The sequence below is a fragment of the Gymnodraco acuticeps genome, unplaced genomic scaffold (assembly GCF_902827175.1).
Source record: "Gymnodraco acuticeps unplaced genomic scaffold, fGymAcu1.1, whole genome shotgun sequence".
NCBI classification, from domain to species: Eukaryota; Metazoa; Chordata; class Actinopteri; order Perciformes; family Bathydraconidae; genus Gymnodraco; species Gymnodraco acuticeps.
This window is the reverse complement of record NW_022990883.1, coordinates 54,588-76,147: the sequence shown is the minus strand read 5'-3', so window position 1 is coordinate 76,147 and position 21,560 is coordinate 54,588. Positions and strand designations below refer to the sequence as shown.

At 38.9% G+C, this 21,560-nt stretch overlaps 1 protein-coding gene across 1 annotated transcript in view; it reads right to left on the bottom strand.

The window, feature by feature from the left end:
• Window positions 1-208: 208 nt before the first annotated feature.
• nup107 (nucleoporin 107) overlaps window positions 209-21,560 on the bottom strand; it is a 30,775-nt gene continuing 9,423 nt past the window's right edge. The window contains exons 9-27 of the mRNA XM_034233457.1: window positions 20,447-20,518; window positions 20,248-20,336; window positions 19,674-19,749; window positions 16,546-16,659; window positions 15,792-15,882; window positions 15,503-15,582; window positions 14,287-14,346; window positions 13,838-13,983; window positions 13,657-13,705; window positions 13,500-13,569; window positions 13,298-13,413; window positions 9,603-9,792; window positions 7,402-7,508; window positions 7,090-7,192; window positions 6,656-6,816; window positions 6,299-6,424; window positions 5,636-5,749; window positions 4,918-5,085; window positions 209-502 (exon numbers count right to left, since the gene is read on the bottom strand). Coding sequence (XP_034089348.1) covers window positions 395-502; window positions 4,918-5,085; window positions 5,636-5,749; window positions 6,299-6,424; window positions 6,656-6,816; window positions 7,090-7,192; window positions 7,402-7,508; window positions 9,603-9,792; window positions 13,298-13,413; window positions 13,500-13,569; window positions 13,657-13,705; window positions 13,838-13,983; window positions 14,287-14,346; window positions 15,503-15,582; window positions 15,792-15,882; window positions 16,546-16,659; window positions 19,674-19,749; window positions 20,248-20,336; window positions 20,447-20,518 — 2,040 coding nt within the window. The 3' untranslated portion in view covers window positions 209-394. The remainder of the gene's footprint in view (window positions 503-4,917; window positions 5,086-5,635; window positions 5,750-6,298; window positions 6,425-6,655; window positions 6,817-7,089; window positions 7,193-7,401; window positions 7,509-9,602; window positions 9,793-13,297; window positions 13,414-13,499; window positions 13,570-13,656; window positions 13,706-13,837; window positions 13,984-14,286; window positions 14,347-15,502; window positions 15,583-15,791; window positions 15,883-16,545; window positions 16,660-19,673; window positions 19,750-20,247; window positions 20,337-20,446; window positions 20,519-21,560) is intronic.

Sequence of the window (21,560 nt, the reverse complement as noted above, 5' to 3'; positions counted from 1 at the left end):
TAAAAAAAATTCAAAAACACAACAAAATGGTATTGCTCAATTATTTTAATTATTTTTTTTGTCTTAAATATAACAGCAAATAAATTCTTACTTACCTACTCGAAATATTGTTCAGGTTTTTGTTGTAAAAGAGACAACCATGCAGTTTGAAGGCCCTAAGTAATCAGCAATAAGAAGTCCAATTGAAATAAAGATAACGCGACACAAGTACAGGAAAACAAAGGCTTTTATTTTTGATAAAACGTAAAAAAAACACATCAGTGATTCAGACACTGTGTGTGTGTGTGTGTGTGTGTGTGTGTGTGTGTGTGTGTGTGTGTGTGTGTGTGTGTGTGTGTGTGTGTGTGTGTGTGTGTGTGTGTGTGTGTGTGTGTGTGTGTGTGTGTGTGTGTGTTCACGGCTGCAGCTCATAGCCCAGCGGGTCGAGTCCTCGGTCCAACAGAGCGAGAGAAGACTCCCTCAACTTCTGCAGGAACCTCCTCAGCTCCTCCTTAGAGAACACCTGTGAGTAAACAAACAAACAAATGACAGTGAATAAAAGACAACAAGAAGAGAATCTAAATATGTTTTAGTGGGTTTACACATACGAGGAACTTGCTTTGGTGTAGCTATTACAAAAACTTGTAACAAATAAAAAACTAAAGACAATTTTTACACAAAATATAAATATGTGAGAAACTGAGTATAGTATTCGTCTTATTTTACTGCATATATTTGTGTATATGTGCATCATGTACAAAGAGTTTACAGGATTTGATGCAGGATTTAAAATATATTGTTGCCTGATGTGCATCAACGAGTTAACGTAGTGGAGTACAAATACTTTGTTACTGTACTTAAGTACATGTTTCTGGTATCAGTACTTTCCTCCACTACTTATTTTTCTGAAGACTTCTTACATTGACTTCTTACATGTTGAACTCAAATACCTGTACTTTCTACTTCTAACATGTTGAACTCAAATACCTGTACTTTCTACTTCTCACATGTTGAACTCAAATACCTGTACTTTCTACTTCTTACATGTTGAACTCAAATACCTGTACTTTCTACTTCTTACATGTTGAACTCAAATACCTGTACTTTCTACTTCTAACATGTTGAACTCAAATACCTGTACTTTCTACTTCTAACATGTTGAACTCAAATACCTGAACTTTCTACTTCTTACATGTTGAACACAAATACCTGTACTTTCTACTTCTTACATGTTGAACTCAAATACCTGTACTTTCTACTTCTAACATGTTGAACTCAAATACCTGTACTTTCTACTTCTTACATGTTGAACTCAAATACCTGTACTTTCTACTTCTTACATGTTGAACCCAAATACCTGTACTTTCTACTTCTTACATGTTGAACTCAAATACCTGTACTTTCTACTTCTTACATGTTGAACTCAAATACCTGTACTTTCTACTTCTTACATGTTGAACTCAAATACCTGTACTTTCTACTTCTTACATGTTGAACACAAATACCTGTACTTTCTACTTCTTACATTTGAACCCAAATACCTGTACTTTCTACTTCTTACATGTTGAACCCAAATACCTGTACTTTCTACTTCTTACATGTTGAACTCAAATACCTGTACTTTCTACTTCTTACATGTTGAACTCAAATACCTGTACTTTCTACTTCTTACATGTTGAACTCAAATACCTGTACTTTCTACTTCTTACATGTTGAACTCAAATACCTGTACTTTCTACTTCTTACATTTTGAACCCAAATACCTGTACTTTCTACTTCTTACATGTTGAACTCAAATACCTGTACTTTCTACTTCTTACATGTTGAACTCAAATACCTGTACTTTCTACTTCTTACATGTTGAACTCAAATACCTGTACTTTCTACTTCTCACATTTGAACCCAAATACCTGTACTTTCTACTTCTTACATGTTGAACACAATACCTGTACTTTCTACTTCTTACATGTTGAACTCAAATACCTGTACTTTCTACTTCTTACATGTTGAACACAAATACCTGTACTTTCTACTTCTTACATGTTGAACCCAAATACCTGTACTTTCTACTTCTTACATGTTGAACACAATTACCTGTACTTTCTACTTCTTACATGTTGAACACAAATACCTGTACTTTCTACTTCTTACATGTTGAACACAAATACCTGTACTTTCTACTTCTTACATTTTGAACCCAAATACCTGTACTTCTACTTCTTACATGTTGAACTCAAATACCTGTACTTTCTACTTCTTACATGTTGAACTCAAATACCTGTACTTTCTACTTCTCACATTTTGAACCCAAATACCTGTACTTTCTACTTCTTACATGTTGAACACAAATACCTGTACTTTCTACTTCTTACATGTTGAACTCAAATACCTGTACTTTCTACTTCTTACATGTTGAACTCAAATACCTGTACTTTCTACTTCTTACATGTTGAACACAAATACCTGTACTTTCTACTTCTCACATGTTGAACTCAAATACCTGTACTTTCTACTTCTTACATGTTGAACACAAATACCTGTACTTTCTACTTCTCACATGTTGAACTCAAATACCTGTACTTTCTACTTCTTACATGTTGAACACAAATACCTGTACTTTCTACTTCTCACATGTTGAACTCAAATACCTGTACTTTCTACTTCTTACATGTTGAACTCAAATACCTGTACTTTCTACTTCTCACATTTTGAACTCAAATACCTGTACTTTCTACTTCTTACATGTTGAACACAAATACCTGTACTTTCTACTTCTTACATGTTGAACTCAAATACCTGTACTTTCTACTTCTTACATGTTGAACCCAAATACCTGTACTTTCTACTTCTGACATGTTGAATACAAATACCTGTACTTTCTACTTCTCACATGTTGAACACAAATACCTGTACTTTCTACTTCTCACATGTTGAACTCAAATACCTGTACTTTCTACTTCTTACATGTTGAACACAAATACCTGTACTTTCTACTTCTCACATGTTGAACTCAAATACCTGTACTTTCTACTTCTTACATGTTGAACACAAATACCTGTACTTTCTACTTCTCACATGTTGAACTCAAATACCTGTACTTTTTACTTCTCACATTTTGAACTCAAATACCTGTACTTTCTACTTCTCACATTTTGAACTCAAATACCTGTACTTTCTACTTCTTACATGTTGAACACAAATACCTGTACTTTCTACTTCTTACATGTTGAACTCAAATACCTGTACTTTCTACTTCTTACATGTTGAACACAAATACCTGTACTTTCTACTTCTTACATGTTGAACCCAAATACCTGTACTTTCTACTTCTGACATGTTGAATACAAATACCTGTACTTTCTACTTCTGACATGTTGAACCCAAATACCTGTACTTTCTACTTCTTACATGTTGAACCCAAATACCTGTACTTTCTACTTCTTACATGTTGAACTCAAATACCTGAACTTTCTACTTCTCACATGTTGAACACAAATACCTGTACTTTCTACTTCTTACATGTTGAACTCAAATACCTGTACTTTCTACTTCTTACATGTTGAACCCAAATACCTGTACTTTCTACTTCTTACATGTTGAACTCAAATACCTGTACTTTCTACTTCTTACATGTTGAACTCAAATACCTGTACTTTCTACTTCTGACATGTTGAATACAAATACCTGTACTTTCTACTTCTGACATGTTGAATACAAATACCTGTACTTTCTACTTCTTACATGTTGAACCCAAATACCTGTACTTTCTACTTCTGACATGTTGAATACAAATACCTGTACTTTCTACTTCTCACATGTTGAACTCAAATACCTGTACTTTCTACTTCTCACATGTTGAACTCAAATACCTGTACTTTCTACTTCTTACATGTTGAACCCAAATACCTGTACTTTCTACTTCTTACATTTTGAACACAAATACCTGTACTTTCTACTTCTTACATGTTGAACTCAAATACCTGTACTTTCTACTTCTCACATGTTGAACTCAAATACCTGTACTTTCTACTTCTCACATGTTGAACACAAATACCTGTACTTTCTACTTCTCACATGTTGAACACAAATACCTGTACTTTCTACTTCTTACATGTTGAACTCAAATACCTGTACTTTCTACTTCTCACATGTTGAACTCAAATACCTGTACTTTCTACTTCTTACATGTTGAACTCAAATACCTGTACTTTCTACTTCTTACATGTTGAACTCAAATACCTGTACTTTCTACTTCTCACATGTTGAACTCAAATACCTGTATTTTCTACTTCTTACATGTTGAACCCAAATACCTGTACTTTCTACTTCTTACATGTTGAACTCAAATACCTGTACTTTCTACTTCTTACATGTTGAACTCAAATACCTGTACTTTCTACTTCTTACATGTTGAACCCAAATACCTGTACTTTCTACTTCTTACATGTTGAACTCAAATACCTGTACTTTCTACTTCTTACATGTTGAACTCAAATACCTGTACTTTCTACTTCTCACATGTTGAACTCAAATACCTGTACTTTCTACTTCTCACATGTTGAACACAAATACCTGTACTTTCTACTTCTCACATGTTGAACACAAATACCTGTACTTTCTACTTCTTACATGTTGAACTCAAATACCTGTACTTTCTACTTCTCACATGTTGAACTCAAATACCTGTACTTTCTACTTCTTACATGTTGAACTCAAATACCTGTACTTTCTACTTCTTACATGTTGAACTCAAATACCTGTACTTTCTACTTCTCACATGTTGAACTCAAATACCTGTATTTTCTACTGAAGTACATTTCAAAGTTCTTTACTTTGACTTGAGTAAAGAAGTTTAGTCAGTACTTCTACTTTCACCAGAGTATTTTTAAGCACAAGTATCTGTACTTCTACTTGAGTAAAGGATGTGTGTACTCTTACCTGGTAGAGGCGGTGCTGGTCAGAGGAGATGATGTCAGCGAGCCGCAGCGCCTCCTGGTGTCTGGAGGAGTTCTGCAGGACGCTGAGCAGCAGGAAACTGAGGCGAGGCAAACACAGCGAGCGCAACGCCGCCATCTGGTGGCTGCGCTCTGAATCCTCCTCCGAATCCTGAAAACACAACCAAACAGTCGATTTAATTCCTCTCCTCAACTCCATTCTGCCTGTCCCTGGCTGTAGCTCAATGTTAAATGGTACAGTGTTCATTTTATTTGAACTTGGTCTTAGTCCTGTGTGAAAAGTCCTCATCCTGTTACTTTTGGTCATGTTTTAGTTTAAAGTAATTTTTTTAACTACATTTGACTCAACAGTTTTGCATGCCGATATGGTCACAGATATTGACACCATATTGCCACGTCTTTGTCAAGATTGTACATATTTAGGCGTAGTTTGCAATAACAACAATTAAACTGGATTAATATATTACTCTTATAATTCAACGAAAGCAAAAAAAAACTTTTCTCGACAAAAAAAACCCAGAAAAAAACAAACCTGAAGAACTAAACAATTCAAATATAGGGACTTATTTTAGCGCCGAAAGATTTCTTACAGTTACTCAATGAATCCTCTGGTTCCTTTGAATGAAACACAGGTTATGTTTCTTATTCATTCACTGGGATAATATGTTAATAAATGTCTTCATCGAGGCGTAAACAGTTACCTGTCTGTTGTCGATCATCCAGCCACCGTCTACGAACAGCAGCACGTTGTAGATTCTCTCTTTCACATCTTCAGTCAGAACGTCCAGACGACCAGACCAGGCAGACAGGGACGACTAACACGCAGAAAAACATTTAATATAGTAAGTATTATTGTCGTTTTAAGTCATAGTACCAGCAAAACAAACTAAATACAATTTTCCATACTCAATTAATAGTTTGGTCTTTTAACATGCCAGAAAAAAGAACAGTGTCCATCCTAGTTTCTTAATGTTAAAAAGGTGAATTCTTGAAATGTCATTTTTTTCAGTACAAACGCCATAATATTCACTTTAATATGATGTCAAATGCAGGAAATCTCCAAGTTTCGGGGTAAAAACAGCATTATCTGCCATTTTTGCACGAAAAGTCAAATCAAAATAGTTGGGCGATTATTCTAATTAGTCTAATTGTTGCAGCTCTTATATATATATATATATATATACACACACAATAATACTCTTGGATAAATCATTTAGAGTTTGACTTAATGTAATGTTTTATCTTTCAAATCAGTGTTTCCGCCAGACCAGGGCTGAGAGGGCATCCACCCCGAGAGCGATAGTTTTGTGTACTAAAAGCAATCTCTAGATATAAACGGTGTGTGTGTATTTGTATGTTTCGACCTGGTACTCCTTCTCTCTCATCTCATTGGCTACTCTCTCGGTGAATTTGGCCTCAGGAGCAGGTGCTGGTTTCTGTGGGGCGGAGCTGCTGTGGCTGAACCAATCAGTGAAGGCCTCGTGGGCTTCCTGTGGGAACATCAACAAGACACATCAAGATCAGTAAACCTTATTGATCCCTATGGAACAGGCTGAAGGTAGAGCGCTCGAATATTTTTCTGTATGTGGCCCTCGGTGAAAAGGGTTTGGACACCCCTGATTTTGGAGGACCAAAACTTAAGAAGTATGTATTCCCAACAAGAAGGTCTATTATTTCTATATTTTAGGTTGTATGGTTATAAGGTAACCGTGGTGACGCACCAGGTAGGCTCTGATGCACAGGTGTTCTCTGATGGAGTTCTCGTCCTCCGCGGGGAGAGGAGTCGTCTGTCCGACCCCCGACCACTGAGAGTAAATCTCCCTCATCGAGTCCTCGGGGACTTTGGAGAAAACCGCCTTCGCTGCGTCGTGTTTCTGCATCGCTGAGAGGAAGAGAGACGGACAGGAAGTCAGACAGACGCAATGCATCATGGTACATGGAGTCAAAGACTGTAGCCAGGTAACCATCCAGATATCACACAATTTTAAATGAATTTTAAGAAAAATGGATGAAAGTTTTTACATTATTATTTGCATATTTCAAGATTTTCTTTTCTGTGTTTCCACTTAGGCTTTTATGCATAAATTGAAAAAAGAAGATGGAAACAAAATGGCTAGGACAGGCTTGTTAGATATAAAAACTCAGAAATAATTACCCAGGAACTTCCTCATGATGGCGTTGGACTGTTTTAGGGACTCTGCGCGATGGGCGGGGTCAAACAGCAGCCAATCAATGACGTCGATCTTACTCAGGTCCTCCTATCAGAGCACAGCATCACAGTAACTCCTCCCACTTCTACACATAAGACTCTCTACAAACTATATACAGTTTTTATGAATGAAACCTTTGACTTAATCACGCATTTGTACAGGTTTATGTCATGGTGGTTATAGATGTCGTTGATTTCTTTATATTTAGTTGTAGCTACAGATATTTACGGTGAGTGTGTTTGTATTTAAATCTGTACCTTATTGGTTCCTGTCTCCAGCGTCTGGCTGTGGTGAGTGAACTCAGTTTCATCTCTCTCTCTCACCGTCTCCACCACCAGCTTCGTTATCGCGGCGACATCCAGACCTACACATGTGTTAAAGGTCAGCTATTATGCAAAATCCACTTCTTCCTGTCTCTTCTACATCAACATGTGTCCCCTCTTCTTCACGTCTCTTCTACATCAACATGTGTCCCCTCTTCTTCATGTCTCTTCTACATCAACATGTGTCCCCTCTTCTTCATGTCTCTTCTACATCAACATGTGTCCCCTCTTCTCCATGTCTCTTCTACATCAACATGTGTCCCCTCTTCTCCATGTCTCTTCTACATCAACATGTGTCCCCTCTTCTTCATATCTCTTCTACATCAACATGTGTCCCCTCTTCTTCATGTCTCTTATACATCAACATGTGTCCCCTCTTCTTCATGTCTCTTCTACATCAACATGTGTCCCCTCTTCTTCATGTCTCTTCTACATCAACATGTGTCCCCTCTTCTTCATGTCTCTTCTACATCAACATGTGTCCCCTCTTCTTCATGTCTCTTCTACATCAACATGTGTCCCCTCTTCTTCATGTCTCTTCTACATCAACATGTGTCCCCTCTTCTTCATGTCTCTTCTACATCAACATGTGTCCCCTCTTCTTCATGTCTCTTCTACATCAACATGTGTCCCCTCTTCTCCATGTCTCTTCTACATCAACATGTGTCCCCTCTTCTCCACGTCTCCTCTACATCAACATGTGTCCCCTCTTCTTCATGTCTCTTCTACATCAACACGTGTCCCCTCTTCTTCATGTCTCTTCTACATCAACATGTGTCCCCTCTTCTTCATGTCTCTTCTACATCAACATGTGTCCCCTCTTCTTCATGTCTCTTCTACATCAACATGTGTCCCCTCTTCTTCCTGTCTCTTCTACATCAACATGTGTCCCCTCTTCTTCATGTCTCCTCTACATCAACATGTGTCCCCTCTTCTTCATGTCTCTTCTACATCAACATGTGTCCCCTCTTCTTCATGTCTCTTCTACATCAACATGTGTCCCCTCTTCTTCATGTCTCTTCTTCATCAACATGTGTCCCCTCTTCTTCATGTCTCTTCTACATCAACATGTGTCCCCTCTTCTTCATGTCTCTTCTTCATCAACATGTGTCCCCTCTTCTTCATGTCTCTTCTTCATCACCATGTTGTCCCCTCTTCTTCATGTCTCTTCTACATCAACATGTGTCCCCTCTTCTTCATGTCTCTTCTACATCAACATGTGTCCCCTCTTCTACATGTCTCTTCTACATCAACATGTGTCCCCTCTTCTTCATGTCTCTTCTACATCAACATGTGTCCCCTCTTCTTCATGTCTCTTCTACATCAACATGTGTCCCCTCTTCTTCATGTCTCTTCTTCATCACCATGTGTCCCCTCTTCTTCATGTCTCTTCTACATCAACATGTGTCCCCTCTTCTTCATGTCTCTTCTACATCAACATGTGTCCCCTCTTCTACATGTCTCTTCTACATCAACATGTGTCCCCTCTTCTTCATGTCTCTCCTACATCAACATGTGTCCCCTCTTCTTCATGTCTCTTCTACATCAACATGTGTCCCCTCTTCTTCATGTCTCTTCTACATCAACATGTGTCCCCTCTTCTTCATGTCTCTTCTACATCAACATGTGTCCCCTCTGTGGAAAGAGACTCTGAAAGTTTCAGGAACAAAGATTCTCTCTCTTTTTGATCCATTTCTATAAAAACCAGTCTGAAAATGAGCTGATCAGATTTCGGCCACTTTATGATGTTATAACGATGTCTTGTCTTCTGTAACCATTAGCCAATCAGCAACCAAGGTACCCCCCCCCCCCCCCCTTATCCCCTGAATCTCCTCCTAGAGCACCATTGAGTTCTTTGTAACCAAATCTCTCTCAGAGGGGCGTGGGGAGGGGCTCCTTATTTTCATCTAAAGTAACAGACAGAGAATCAGCACTTTGGAAACAGGGCTGAAACAGAGGGGATTATGGGTAATGCTGCAATGATCTGTTTGGTGTTTCAGCCAATCAGAGACAGGTTCTGGATATATCTGAGACCTGTGAAATATTGATGAGAAACACTATAATAGGGGACCTTTAATAATGATGTCTGTTATTTTTCTGGTCTCATTGTGTGTGTCTCAGTGTTTCTGTCTCACCAGCATCGGTGGCGAGCTGCAGGCAGCGTGGGCGGATCTCCGGTTGGGTGACGGTCTCTAAGAAGGCGGCGTATTGAATGGTGGCGAGTTCAGAGGGAAGCTGGCTCACGTAATTCGCCACGAGGTCGGTCTGCTGATCCCGGATCAGGAGGGAAACGTACGCCTTCAGAACGTCCACACACACCTCCTCCTGAGAGAGAAGAGGTCAGCAAAGTCCAAATTAAGCAACTTAACTTCATCCAGAGGTGGGAAGTAGTGGAGTACAAATACTTCGTTACTGTACTTAAATACCTGTACTTTCTACTTCTCACATGTTGAACACAAATACCTGTACTTTCTACTTCTTACATGTTGAACTCAAATACCTGTACTTTCTACTTCTTACATGTTGAACTCAAATACCTGTACTTTCTACTTCTTACATGTTGATCTCAAATACCTGTACTTTCTACTTCTTACATGTTGAACTCAAATACCTGTACTTTCTACTTCTTACATGTTGAACCCAAATACCTGTACTTTCTACTTCTCACATGTTGAACACAAATACCTGTACTTTCTACTTCTTACATGTTGAACTCAAATACCTGTACTTTCTACTTCTTACATGTTGAACACAAATACCTGTACTTTCTACTTCTTACATGTTGAACTCAAATACCTGTACTTTCTACTTCTTACATGTTGAACTCAAATACCTGTACTTTCTACTTCTTACATGTTGAACTCAAATACCTGTACTTTCTACTTCTTACATGTTGAACTCAAATACCTGTACTTTCTACTTCTTACATGTTGAACACAAATACCTGTACTTTCTACTTCTCACATGTTGAACTCAAATACCTGTACTTTCTACTTCTTACATGTTGAACTCAAATACCTGTACTTTCTACTTCTTACATGTTGAACTCAAATACCTGTACTTTCTACTTCTTACATGTTGAACCCAAATACCTGTACTTTCTACTTCTTATATGTTGAACTCAAATATCTGTACTTTCTACTTCTTACATGTTGAACACAAATACCTGTACTTTCTACTTCTCTCATGTTGAACACAAATACTTGTACTTTCTACTTCTTACATGTTGAACACAAATACCTGTACTTTCTACTTCTCACATGTTGAACTCAAATACCTGTACTTTCTACTTCTCTCATGTTGAACACAAATACCTGTACTTTCTACTTCTCTCATGTTGAACACAAATACTTGTACTTTCTACTTCTTACATGTTGAACACAAATACCTGTACTTTCTACTTCTCTCATGTTGAACTCAAATACCTGTACTTTCTACTTCTCTCATGTTGAACACAAATACCTGTACTTTCTACTTCTCACATGTTGAACTCAAATACCTGTACTTTCTACTTCTCTCATGTTGAACTCAAATACCTGTACTTTCTACTTCTCTCATGTTGAACACAAATACCTGTACTTTCTACTTCTCTCATGTTGAACACAAATACTTGTACTTTCTACTTCTTACATGTTGAACTCAAATACCTGTACTTTCTACTTCTCACATGTTGAACTCAAATACCTGTACTTTCTACTTCTCACATGTTGAACTCAAATACCTGTACTTTCTACTTCTCACATGTTGAACCCAAATACCTGTACTTTCTACTTCTCTCATGTTGAACACAAATACTTGTACTTTCTACTTCTTACATGTTGAACACAAATACCTGTACTTTCTACTTCTCTCATGTTGAACTCAAATACCTGTACTTTCTACTTCTCACATGTTGAACACAAATACCTGTACTTTCTACTTCTCACATGTTGAACACAAATACCTGTACTTTCTACTTCTCTCATGTTGAACTCAAATACCTGTACTTTCTACTTCTCACATGTTGAACCCAAATACCTGTACTTTCTACTTCTCTCATGTTGAACACAAATACTTGTACTTTCTACTTCTTACATGTTGAACACAAATACCTGTACTTTCTACTTCTCTCATGTTGAACTCAAATACCTGTACTTTCTACTTCTCACATGTTGAACACAAATACCTGTACTTTCTACTTCTTACATGTTGAACTCAAATACCTGTACTTTCTACTTCTTACATGTTGAACCCAAATACCTATACTTTCTACTTCTTACATGTTGAACACAAATACCTGTACTTTCTACTTCTCACATGTTGAACACAAATACCTGTACTTTCTACTTCTTACATGTTGAACCCAAATACCTATACTTTCTACTTCTTACATGTTGAACTCAAATACCTGTACTTTCTACTTCTTACATGTTGAACCCAAATACCTATACTTTCTACTTCTTACATGTTGAACTCAAATACCTGTACTTTCTACTTCTTACATGTTGAACCCAAATACCTGTACTTTCTACTTCTTACATGTTGAACCCAAATACCTGTACTTTCTACTTCTTACATGTTGAACCCAAATACCTGTACTTTCTACTTCTTACATGTTGAACCCAAATACCTATACTTTCTACTTCTTACATGTTGAACTCAAATACCTGTACTTTCTACTTCTTACATGTTGAACCCAAATACCTGTACTTTCTACTTCTTACATGTTGAACTCAAATACCTGTACTTTCTACTTCTTACATGTTGAACTCAAATACCTGTACTTTCTACTTCTTACATGTTGAACCCAAATAACTGTACTTTCTACTTCTTACATGTTGAACTCAAATACCTGTACTTTCTACTTCTTACATGTTGAACCCAAATACCTGTACTTTCTACTTCTTACATGTTGAACACAAATACCTGTACTTTCTACTTCTTACATGTTGAACCCAAATACCTGTACTTTCTACTTCTTACATGTTGAACCCAAATACCTGTACTTTCTACTTCTTACATGTTGAACTCAAATACCTGTACTTTCTACTTCTTACATGTTGAACTCAAATACCTGTACTTTCTACTTCTCACATGTTGAACTCAAATACCTGTACTTTCTACTTCTTACATGTTGAACTCAAATACCTGTACTTTCTACTTCTTACATGTTGAACCCAAATACCTGTACTTTCTACTTCTTACATGTTGAACTCAAATACCTGTACTTTCTACTTCTTACATGTTGAACACAAATACCTGTACTTTCTACTTCTTACATGTTGAACTCAAATACTTGTACTTTCTACTTCTCTCATTTTCCAAACAGCTGGTTCCTTTAGTCTGAATGTGTGTTTGATGCGTGATCATTATTCTTTAGAGTCATTGCGTGCCTATTGATTTGAACACGATCCGTGTATCCATCATTTCCTGGTCTTCTCTAAAGAAGAGGGACCAATGGAAACGTTGTCATGTTGCCGTTGTTCAGCATGGAAACATTCATTAGCTAACAATGACATTATTGTTCTATTAATATAAAGGGAGGTCAGGTACTCTTTAAAACAGCTGCTAGTTATGGGTACTTTTTACTGAAGTACATTTCAAAGCCTCTTTACTTTGACTTGAGTAAAGAAGTTTAGTCAGTACTTCTACTTTTTTTAAACACGAGTATCTGTACTTCTACTTGACTAAAGGATGTGTGTTCTTTAACCATCTCTGACTTCATCTTAATCTATCCTAAAATGTAAAGATATATCAGTATGGGTAAGAGTAAGCAAGCAACCATTTGAAACCACGACGCTACAGATTTATCCTGACTTAATTAGCTTGACTAACAATCGTCTACTTTTACCTTCAGAGCCAAACCCAGAGAGCGGTAAAACAGCAGCAGGTGAGTCATGAAGCGCAGCAGGTGGGAGGGGAGGGGCTTAGAGTCTGTCAGCCAATCAAAGAACTCCTCCAAGAGACCTGAGAGAAAGGCAAAGAATAAAAGAAAATCAGTAATGTTTAAAAATCTATGTTTTAAATTTGATTTCTCCTCGAAGGTGTCTTACCGTCGATGTCTCCCAGGATGACAAACTTTTGGATGACGTGGTAATGCTCCTTTGTCTCCTCCAACACCCTCTACACACGCACACACACACACAGGTTTGTTTTAAGTGTGTGTTCAGTCACGTGACTCACAAATCACAGTTGATGTGAAAATCTCACCTTCAACTCTGAGGCCTGAAGCTCCTCGAACACCTTCTCCATCGTCCAGCTGCACAGCGAGAAACAGAGTGGGTTTTTATTTAATAAGAAGTAGCTATGGGACGTTACTTCTGTGTGTGTGTGTGTGTGTGTGTGTGTGTGTGTGTGTGTGTGTGTGTGTGTGTGTGTGTGTGTGGCGTACTTGGCCTCCAGGTATTCCCGCGGCAGTGTCTCCACTTCCTGGTGGGCCATCCCTGACGACACCAGATCTTTTTCCACCAGAGAGTCGACCATCACTCTGAAATGAGCCCACACACAGTCCTCCCACGACTCACACACCGCCAGCAGCTGACACACACACACACACACACACACACACACACACACACACACACACACACACACACACACACACACACACACCACACACACACACACACACACACACACACACACACACACACACACACACACACACACACACACACACACACACACACACACACACACACACACACACACACACACACACACACACACACACACACACGAGAGAGACCTGATCAGTGATATCACTGTTGACTTTTAGTCCTTAATCATCACATATACAAGTTTATTGAAATGCATCAAAACACAGAAATAAAATCTCACCGGTTTGAGGTTTCCACTCAGGCTGGCGTAGATCGCTTTCTCGTATCTGTTTAACTGCTCCTATTAAAACACACGTGGTTAGCGCTGTTAGCTCATTTTGACAGTAATGATGACTCATCCTGGACTAGTAGCGGCATGTCTGGCAGAGTGTGTGTGATTGAATCAGCTGTTAACACACACACTTTCATTACTTGTCCTTTTACTGGCTTTACTGCCATGCAAAGACAAATAAAATGATTGTTTATTCTGAGGATTAATCGATTTTTCGACAAATTCCTAAAGCTCTATTATTAGAAAATAAATAAATATATAATCTAATGTAAGAGTAAATGAAAAAGCATCCTGATCATAAGAAGAGAAAGGTTTATGTTGTGGTGTTAAAGGATGATTGGGGTACAAATCTAATGAGCGCAATCATTCACAGTCTTGCATTTTTAGAAATGCACATTGAAAAACACTTTCAGATCTACAGTCCTCCCACATCCATCTTATGAACAGTGTGTGTGTGTGTGTGTGTGTGTGTGTGTGTCACATTAATGCCTGCCTCATCGTGTGTGTTCAAATTGGACCTGCCAAAAAATGCTAATGACTTTATGAGACTGATCTGTAGCCAATCTGTCAGTCCCTCTGTAGTGTTTTAAGCTTTACAAATAATCAGTATTCTACACATTATATCATATCTCTCTCTGTGTGTGTGTGTGTGTGTGTGTGTGTGTGTGTGTGTGTGTGTGTGTGTGTGTGTGTGTGTGTGTGTGTGTGTGTGTGTGTACATTTTGTTATTCTACAGTATTGTTGTTTTATAGTTATTTGTTAATGTAAGGATATCGCATTGTGTTTGTTACTTTCGTTGCAGTTGTATATGTCTTAAGTGTAATTTGGCTTGGCTTCCTATTTGTGGACATGCTTTTATTTTGAAGGAGAGTTGGCGCAGTTGACAGGAAGTTGTTGTTGCTATGGAAACAACGTGACGGAGATTAACGGAGAAAAGTAATATCTACATATAAAGACGGAGAAAGTAAACGATAACGTTTATGGTTAAGTGTTAGCACCCCCCGAAGAGGCACAAGCTCTTACGTTGATATTGGAGATTTAAATAAATTCAATTTGGAAAAAAACGGGAAAAAACAAACAAAACGATTATCCGAATAACGAAATTGAAATATTCGGATATTCGTGTGTGTGTGTGTGTGTGTGTGTGTGTGTGTGTGTGTGTTACCTCCTCAGCCATCCTCCAGCAGCAGGCCTTCCAGATTCCTCTCTGAGGGTTTCCTTCCACCGGCTGCAGCGCCACACTCCCTGCAGACAGAAGAGGAAGAGGAAGATGAAGGTAACTCATGCACTAACATACTGTTTATCACCTGAGGTCACACTGGGGTTACCTGAGGTCACACTGGGGTTACCTGAGGTCACACTGGGGTTACCTGAGGTCACACTGGGGTTACCTGAGGTCACACTGGGGTTACCTGAGGTCACACTGGGGTTACCTGAGGTCACACTGGGGTTACCTGAGGTCATGTTGGGGTCGTGGTAGAGTTTCCATCCCTCCAGAGACGCTGCTCTCCAGGCCTGACCGCAGCGCTTACACAGCCTCTGAGCCTGGGATGTGGATAGTAAATAATATATCAATATATCAATATTTTAAAGCTTAAATGGCAAAATATCTTTATATTCTCTCTAAATTAAGTCAAACATGCTTATTCTATTAAATTAAACTGAATTTAGTGGAAAAACAGCTTGTTTACGACACTTTGAGAGGGCTTTTATTTTGAAATGACACACCAGTAAGTCAAGATCGTTCAGTTCTTACCAGCTGTATATAAAGTATACACACATTTCTATATATCTTTGTTATTGTATTCTGGATTGTTGGAAACGGTATTTCGATCTCCCCGTCTGTACACACAAACGGAAAGATTGACCGTAAAGTTGACTTTGACTTGTGTATATGTCAGGGAATAATTTTCCCTGCATGTTTACCTTTCGCCCTCTGATGCAGCTGACCAGCCGTTATCCCCCTTAAGGAGGGGCTGCCCTAGCAAGTTGTTGATGTTACCAGTTTGTGTTATAAAATAAACCGTCAGTGTTTCCATCAAAGCTCCAGCTCTCCTCGTGTCTCTCTGAGTCCTGACTCCAATTGCTTCAGAAGGTTCCCCCATAAGTCTGACTGTCCTTTTCAAATTGGATTCTTTAAAAAAAAACAGGCCTGGCCATTTTTTTCTTTAAATATAAAACGACCCAGAATCCTCGTCTCTCTTTTACCTCCTCGGTCATCCCGGCTCTGATCAGCGTGAAGAGGTTCTTCATCAGGCGAGCGTCGTCCTCTCTGTCCAGATCCACCAGGGGGCGCTGCTGCCGGAGAGGGGCGTCCGGGTCCTACACACACACACACACACACACACACACACACACACACACACACACACACACACACACACACACACACACACACACACACCACACACACACACACACACACACACACACACACACACACACACACACACACACACACACACACACACACACACACACACACACACACACACACACACACACACACACACACACACACACACACACACACACACACACACACACACACACACACACACACACTTATTACATTATCTGTGCATTTTATTTATTTATTAAAAAAAATGTAATTATTAAGGAAATGTTTTTTTTTAATTAGTAAAAAACTAAATATTGCACATGAGGAAAATATACATAAACAAATCATAAATAAAAGGCTAAATAATGATATAATAATTATGTAAATAGGTCTGTTATATTTGATGTTTAAAGGTCTCCTATCATGCAAAAAGCACTTTGTGATGTCTTCTCTCCATCACCATGTGTCCCCGGTGTGTCGGGGAACTCACGCAGCGTCAGAAAATAAAACCCTCTCTCTTTTCCTCCGTACCCAAATCTCTAAAAACGGGGGAACAACGGAGCTGATCCAGATTTGCGTCCGATATGACGTAATATCTGAAATGTGGACCCACGGCCCAATCAGAAACGTTGCTATCAGAAACAATGCCCGACTGTTTTGGACGTAATATGGTCGGTGTTTACATTAGCATCGCTAACACTCAGAGCTAACCTGTACTGGAGAGCATGTGTGTGAAGAAGCAGGAAGTAAAAAGGAACTCACCTTGTGGTATAACCGGCAAGAGAGAAAGCCTTTGAGCTCCAAACTGTTTCAGAGAGAATCCTTGATAATCCATGATATGGCGTTTCATCACGGCAGCATTTAGTTTAGACAGTAGCTGCCGGGTCCCGCATGAGCTCAGCCCCTCCTCTTTAAAGCTTTATACCCAAATCAGCACTTTTGAAACAGGAAGTGAAATAGAGGGATATGAGGCATGGCTAGAATGATCTGTTTGGTATTTGGAGCAAAACACTTCATAGACACAGTGTGAGAAAAAGTTTTTAGAGAGTACTTGTCCATGGACAAGTGAGTTTGGCAATTTACTTGTCCGAATACATTTTTCACTTGTCCAGAATGGACAAAAATTGGGGCCACTGGAATCTTCTTCTTCGTCATCGTATTTTACATTTTCCCACGGTTTTTACGACACCGCTAACGTAAGTGAGCGGTAAGATTTTACTGCATCACACATAGGGTTGGATATCGTTTGGATTTTAACGATTCCGGTTCTGCTTTTCGATTCCGGTTATTTTCGGTTCTCCATTCCGGTTCTTTGAGAGGGTCAAAATAAGTCAAACTGGGAGAAAAATATATTTATGAAAACGTTAAGTCAAATCTGTATTCCTATTTACAAATCAATTCATACTGTTTAATTTCTTACAGTTATTGAATTGTAAAAATAATCTCTGCATTGTTTAGTTAGTTCTAAGTGGTGCAGTTTGAGAATGCACAGTTAGCCCAGTCTCCTCTGATGTTACACTGCAACCTGCCTGTGAGACAGAGTCCAACCACACATGTCTAACACATAGGACATAACCTAATAATAATAATAATAACACATTATATGTATAGCCTATAGGCCTAGCGCTTTTCTACAACTCAAATACGCTTACACATGTCCTGCAATACACATGCTGCAGCTGCTCACTGTTTGTAAAAATAAATAAATAGTATTTTCATTTCAATAATGTACTTTCTTTACCCTGCTTCATAAACAATACTGACATCCCTGTGCTCCTCCGAGTCTGGGGGTCCGGGGATGTGAGGACAGCGCGAGGACACAGACAGGGAGGCTGCTTCACTTCATAAAGGAAATGGCGTCAATATTAACAACAAAGGAGCTAAAACGCTTAATAACCTTCATTACGTGTTAGAGAAAGAACATAAGAAAGTTTGACAAATATGAGACCGCGGATCCGCTATGTGTAGAAAGAGAGAGAGAGACGCTGAGCTGCACCGTGCAGCGATCAGCTGATACAGAGCATATGAGAGAGCTGCAGTCCGCGGGGCTCGGCCTCGCCTCCTGTCCTCACAACTCTTATTAATCCCGGTACTGGACAATTGTTATTTGTTCCTACTCGGAACCGTGTTTTGCTTCCCAACCTTGCCACTGTGCTACACTTCCCGCCCCGTCTAACTGTACAGAAAGCGGCGAGATGCATTTCCTTAGGAATCGACAAGCAGAACCGAAACTAACATTTCTAAACGAACAATGGCGGAGACGTACAATTTGCGAATGAGTTCTGCCTTTTGTAAACTGAATGTATCAATAATTTGTCAATAAACGTCACTTGTCCGCCGGACAAGTCAATTGACAGATCTACTTGTCCGATATTGTAAAGTACACGTCCCGGACGGTGGGACGTGTACTTTTTCGCACACCGAGACATGTTTTTTATATATTTGTATATATCTGAGACCTGTGCTATTGGCTACAAATAGCATGATAGGTGACCTTTAAAATATTTCCATTTGCTGATTTTCTTTTTGTGATGTTGAGAAAGTTTGACTTTTCTATCAATCTATTTAATTGTATTTATATGTATTTTTTAAAAGAGAAAAAACAGTTAAAAAAGGTTATTTAAAAAGAAAGACATATTTTGAAATAAAAATAAAGGATATATCATGACCTAACGGTTGACCAAATACTTTTTGGGTACAAACAATTAAAGAAATCGGTGAAAATGTGTCTCTTTCAGAGCTCAGAAATCACCAATAACGCTCAGTTTAATATATATAGCATGACCAGTTTTTTTTGTTGATAAAAAGTTTAACCAAAGTGTTTTAGACTACAAGCCATGTTAAAAATCAGTGCAAAATTGTCTCTTTAAGAGCTAAGAAATGCCATAACTAATAACACTCACTTTAAACCTTTTCATAATGTGCTTTAAATGCATAAAATAAATTATAATTGGTGTATTTCAACACATTAACAATGAAGAAGTGTTTGTCTCACCAGCTCAGTGACCAGAGGGACGGTGAAGCCGGTGCAGCTCTTACTCCTCATCTTCAGCGTATGGAGGGTGTTCTCCCTGACACACACACACACACACACACACCATGTATACATCACTTCAGGGGACATTACATTGACTTACATGCATTTCCTGGAGACTTATCCTAACCTTAACCATAACATGCCTAACCCTAACCAAGTCTTCACCCTTATGGGGACCTCCAATTTGTCCCCATAAGGGAGGCGAGTCCCCACACGTGACTGTGTAAACAGATTTAGGTCCCCACAAGTATAGTAATGCTAGGACAAGTATAGTAATGCTAGGACACACACACACACCACACACACACACACACACACACACACACACACACACACACACACACACACACACACACAACACCACACACACAACACACACACACACACACACACACACACACACACACACACACACACACACACACCACACACACACACACACACACACACACACACACACACACACACACACACACACACACACACCACACACACACACACGATATTTACGAACAGACAGATGTGAACTCACCAGCAGACGTTTTTGGCGTAGTATTCGATATTATCTGAGAAATCTCCAATCTGATCCTTGGCGATGCTTTCCAGCCAATCAACGACCAGCTGCAACACAAACTCTGGTCAGTCGAAATGAATGCTGTCTCGTCGCTTCGAACCTGAGTTATTAACTCCATTTGATCTTTTTGCAGCAGAACATGCTGGTGTTTTGTTACCTGACTCTGTCGTATGGCGGCATCTCGCTGGAACAGCTGCTCCACGACCACTTTCTCACTCTCACTGGGAACCTAAACACAGACACAACGTCATCGTTACGAAGAAGCAGAAGGTTTAGACTTCAGGTCAGTGTAAACATGACGAGTGTGTGCTGGTATTAGCTTTAGGATATAATGAACACTATTAGATGTTATAAGTCCGTATGGATATACTACATTATTCAGTGTGCAGAGTAGGGCTGCAACAAACGACTCATTTGATAATCGATTAATGAAACGATGAATCGACTATTCGGACTACTTGCACAATTTCTCAAACGCTCTGATTTAGTCATCGACTTTTAGATGTAGCTTGAGGTGGTTTTAGGCATGTGGAAACTAACAATAAAGACGAATACTTGATTCAAAAATACATATATTATTAAATTAACTAAACGTGAACAAAATTAACATTATTTTAATTAAATGAATAATATTTCACATCAAAAGAAACAACGTTTTAACAAATCGTATTAAATAATATGATGACAGAATAGCTGAAACTTTAACAAACTAAATAACTCTGTTTCCTCTAATCATTAACCCATGCTTGTATCATGTAGTTAACTCTGTGTGTTGCTGCTAGCATACATAACACCTGACGTGGAAACGTTCCTCGTGGACGGGGCTACAGAGCTGCTAGAAAGACGGTCGAACCCGGTACATTCCTCCGTCTGGATGTGGAGCACTTTTGATAAATGTTTAGACACATTGCTCGTGTTGCCGCCCTCACATGATAAACTCTTATTGCACTTTAGGTAACGAGGATCGAGACGGGTAAAGTTTAACCACCTCGCAGCGCGTTCTCTCCGCCATCTCCTCCATGTGTGTGTGTGTTGCTATGGAAACAACGTGACGGAGATTAACGGAGAGAAGTAATATCTACATATAAAGACGGAGAAATAAACGATAACGTTTATGGTTAAGTGTTAGCACCCCCCGAAGAGGCACAAGCTCTTACGTTGATATTGGAGATTTCAATAAATTCAACCAAAAAAAAACGAATATCCGAATAACGAAATGTAATCCCTAATAGTACTCCAACGAACGAATATTTGGGTACAGCCCTAGTGTG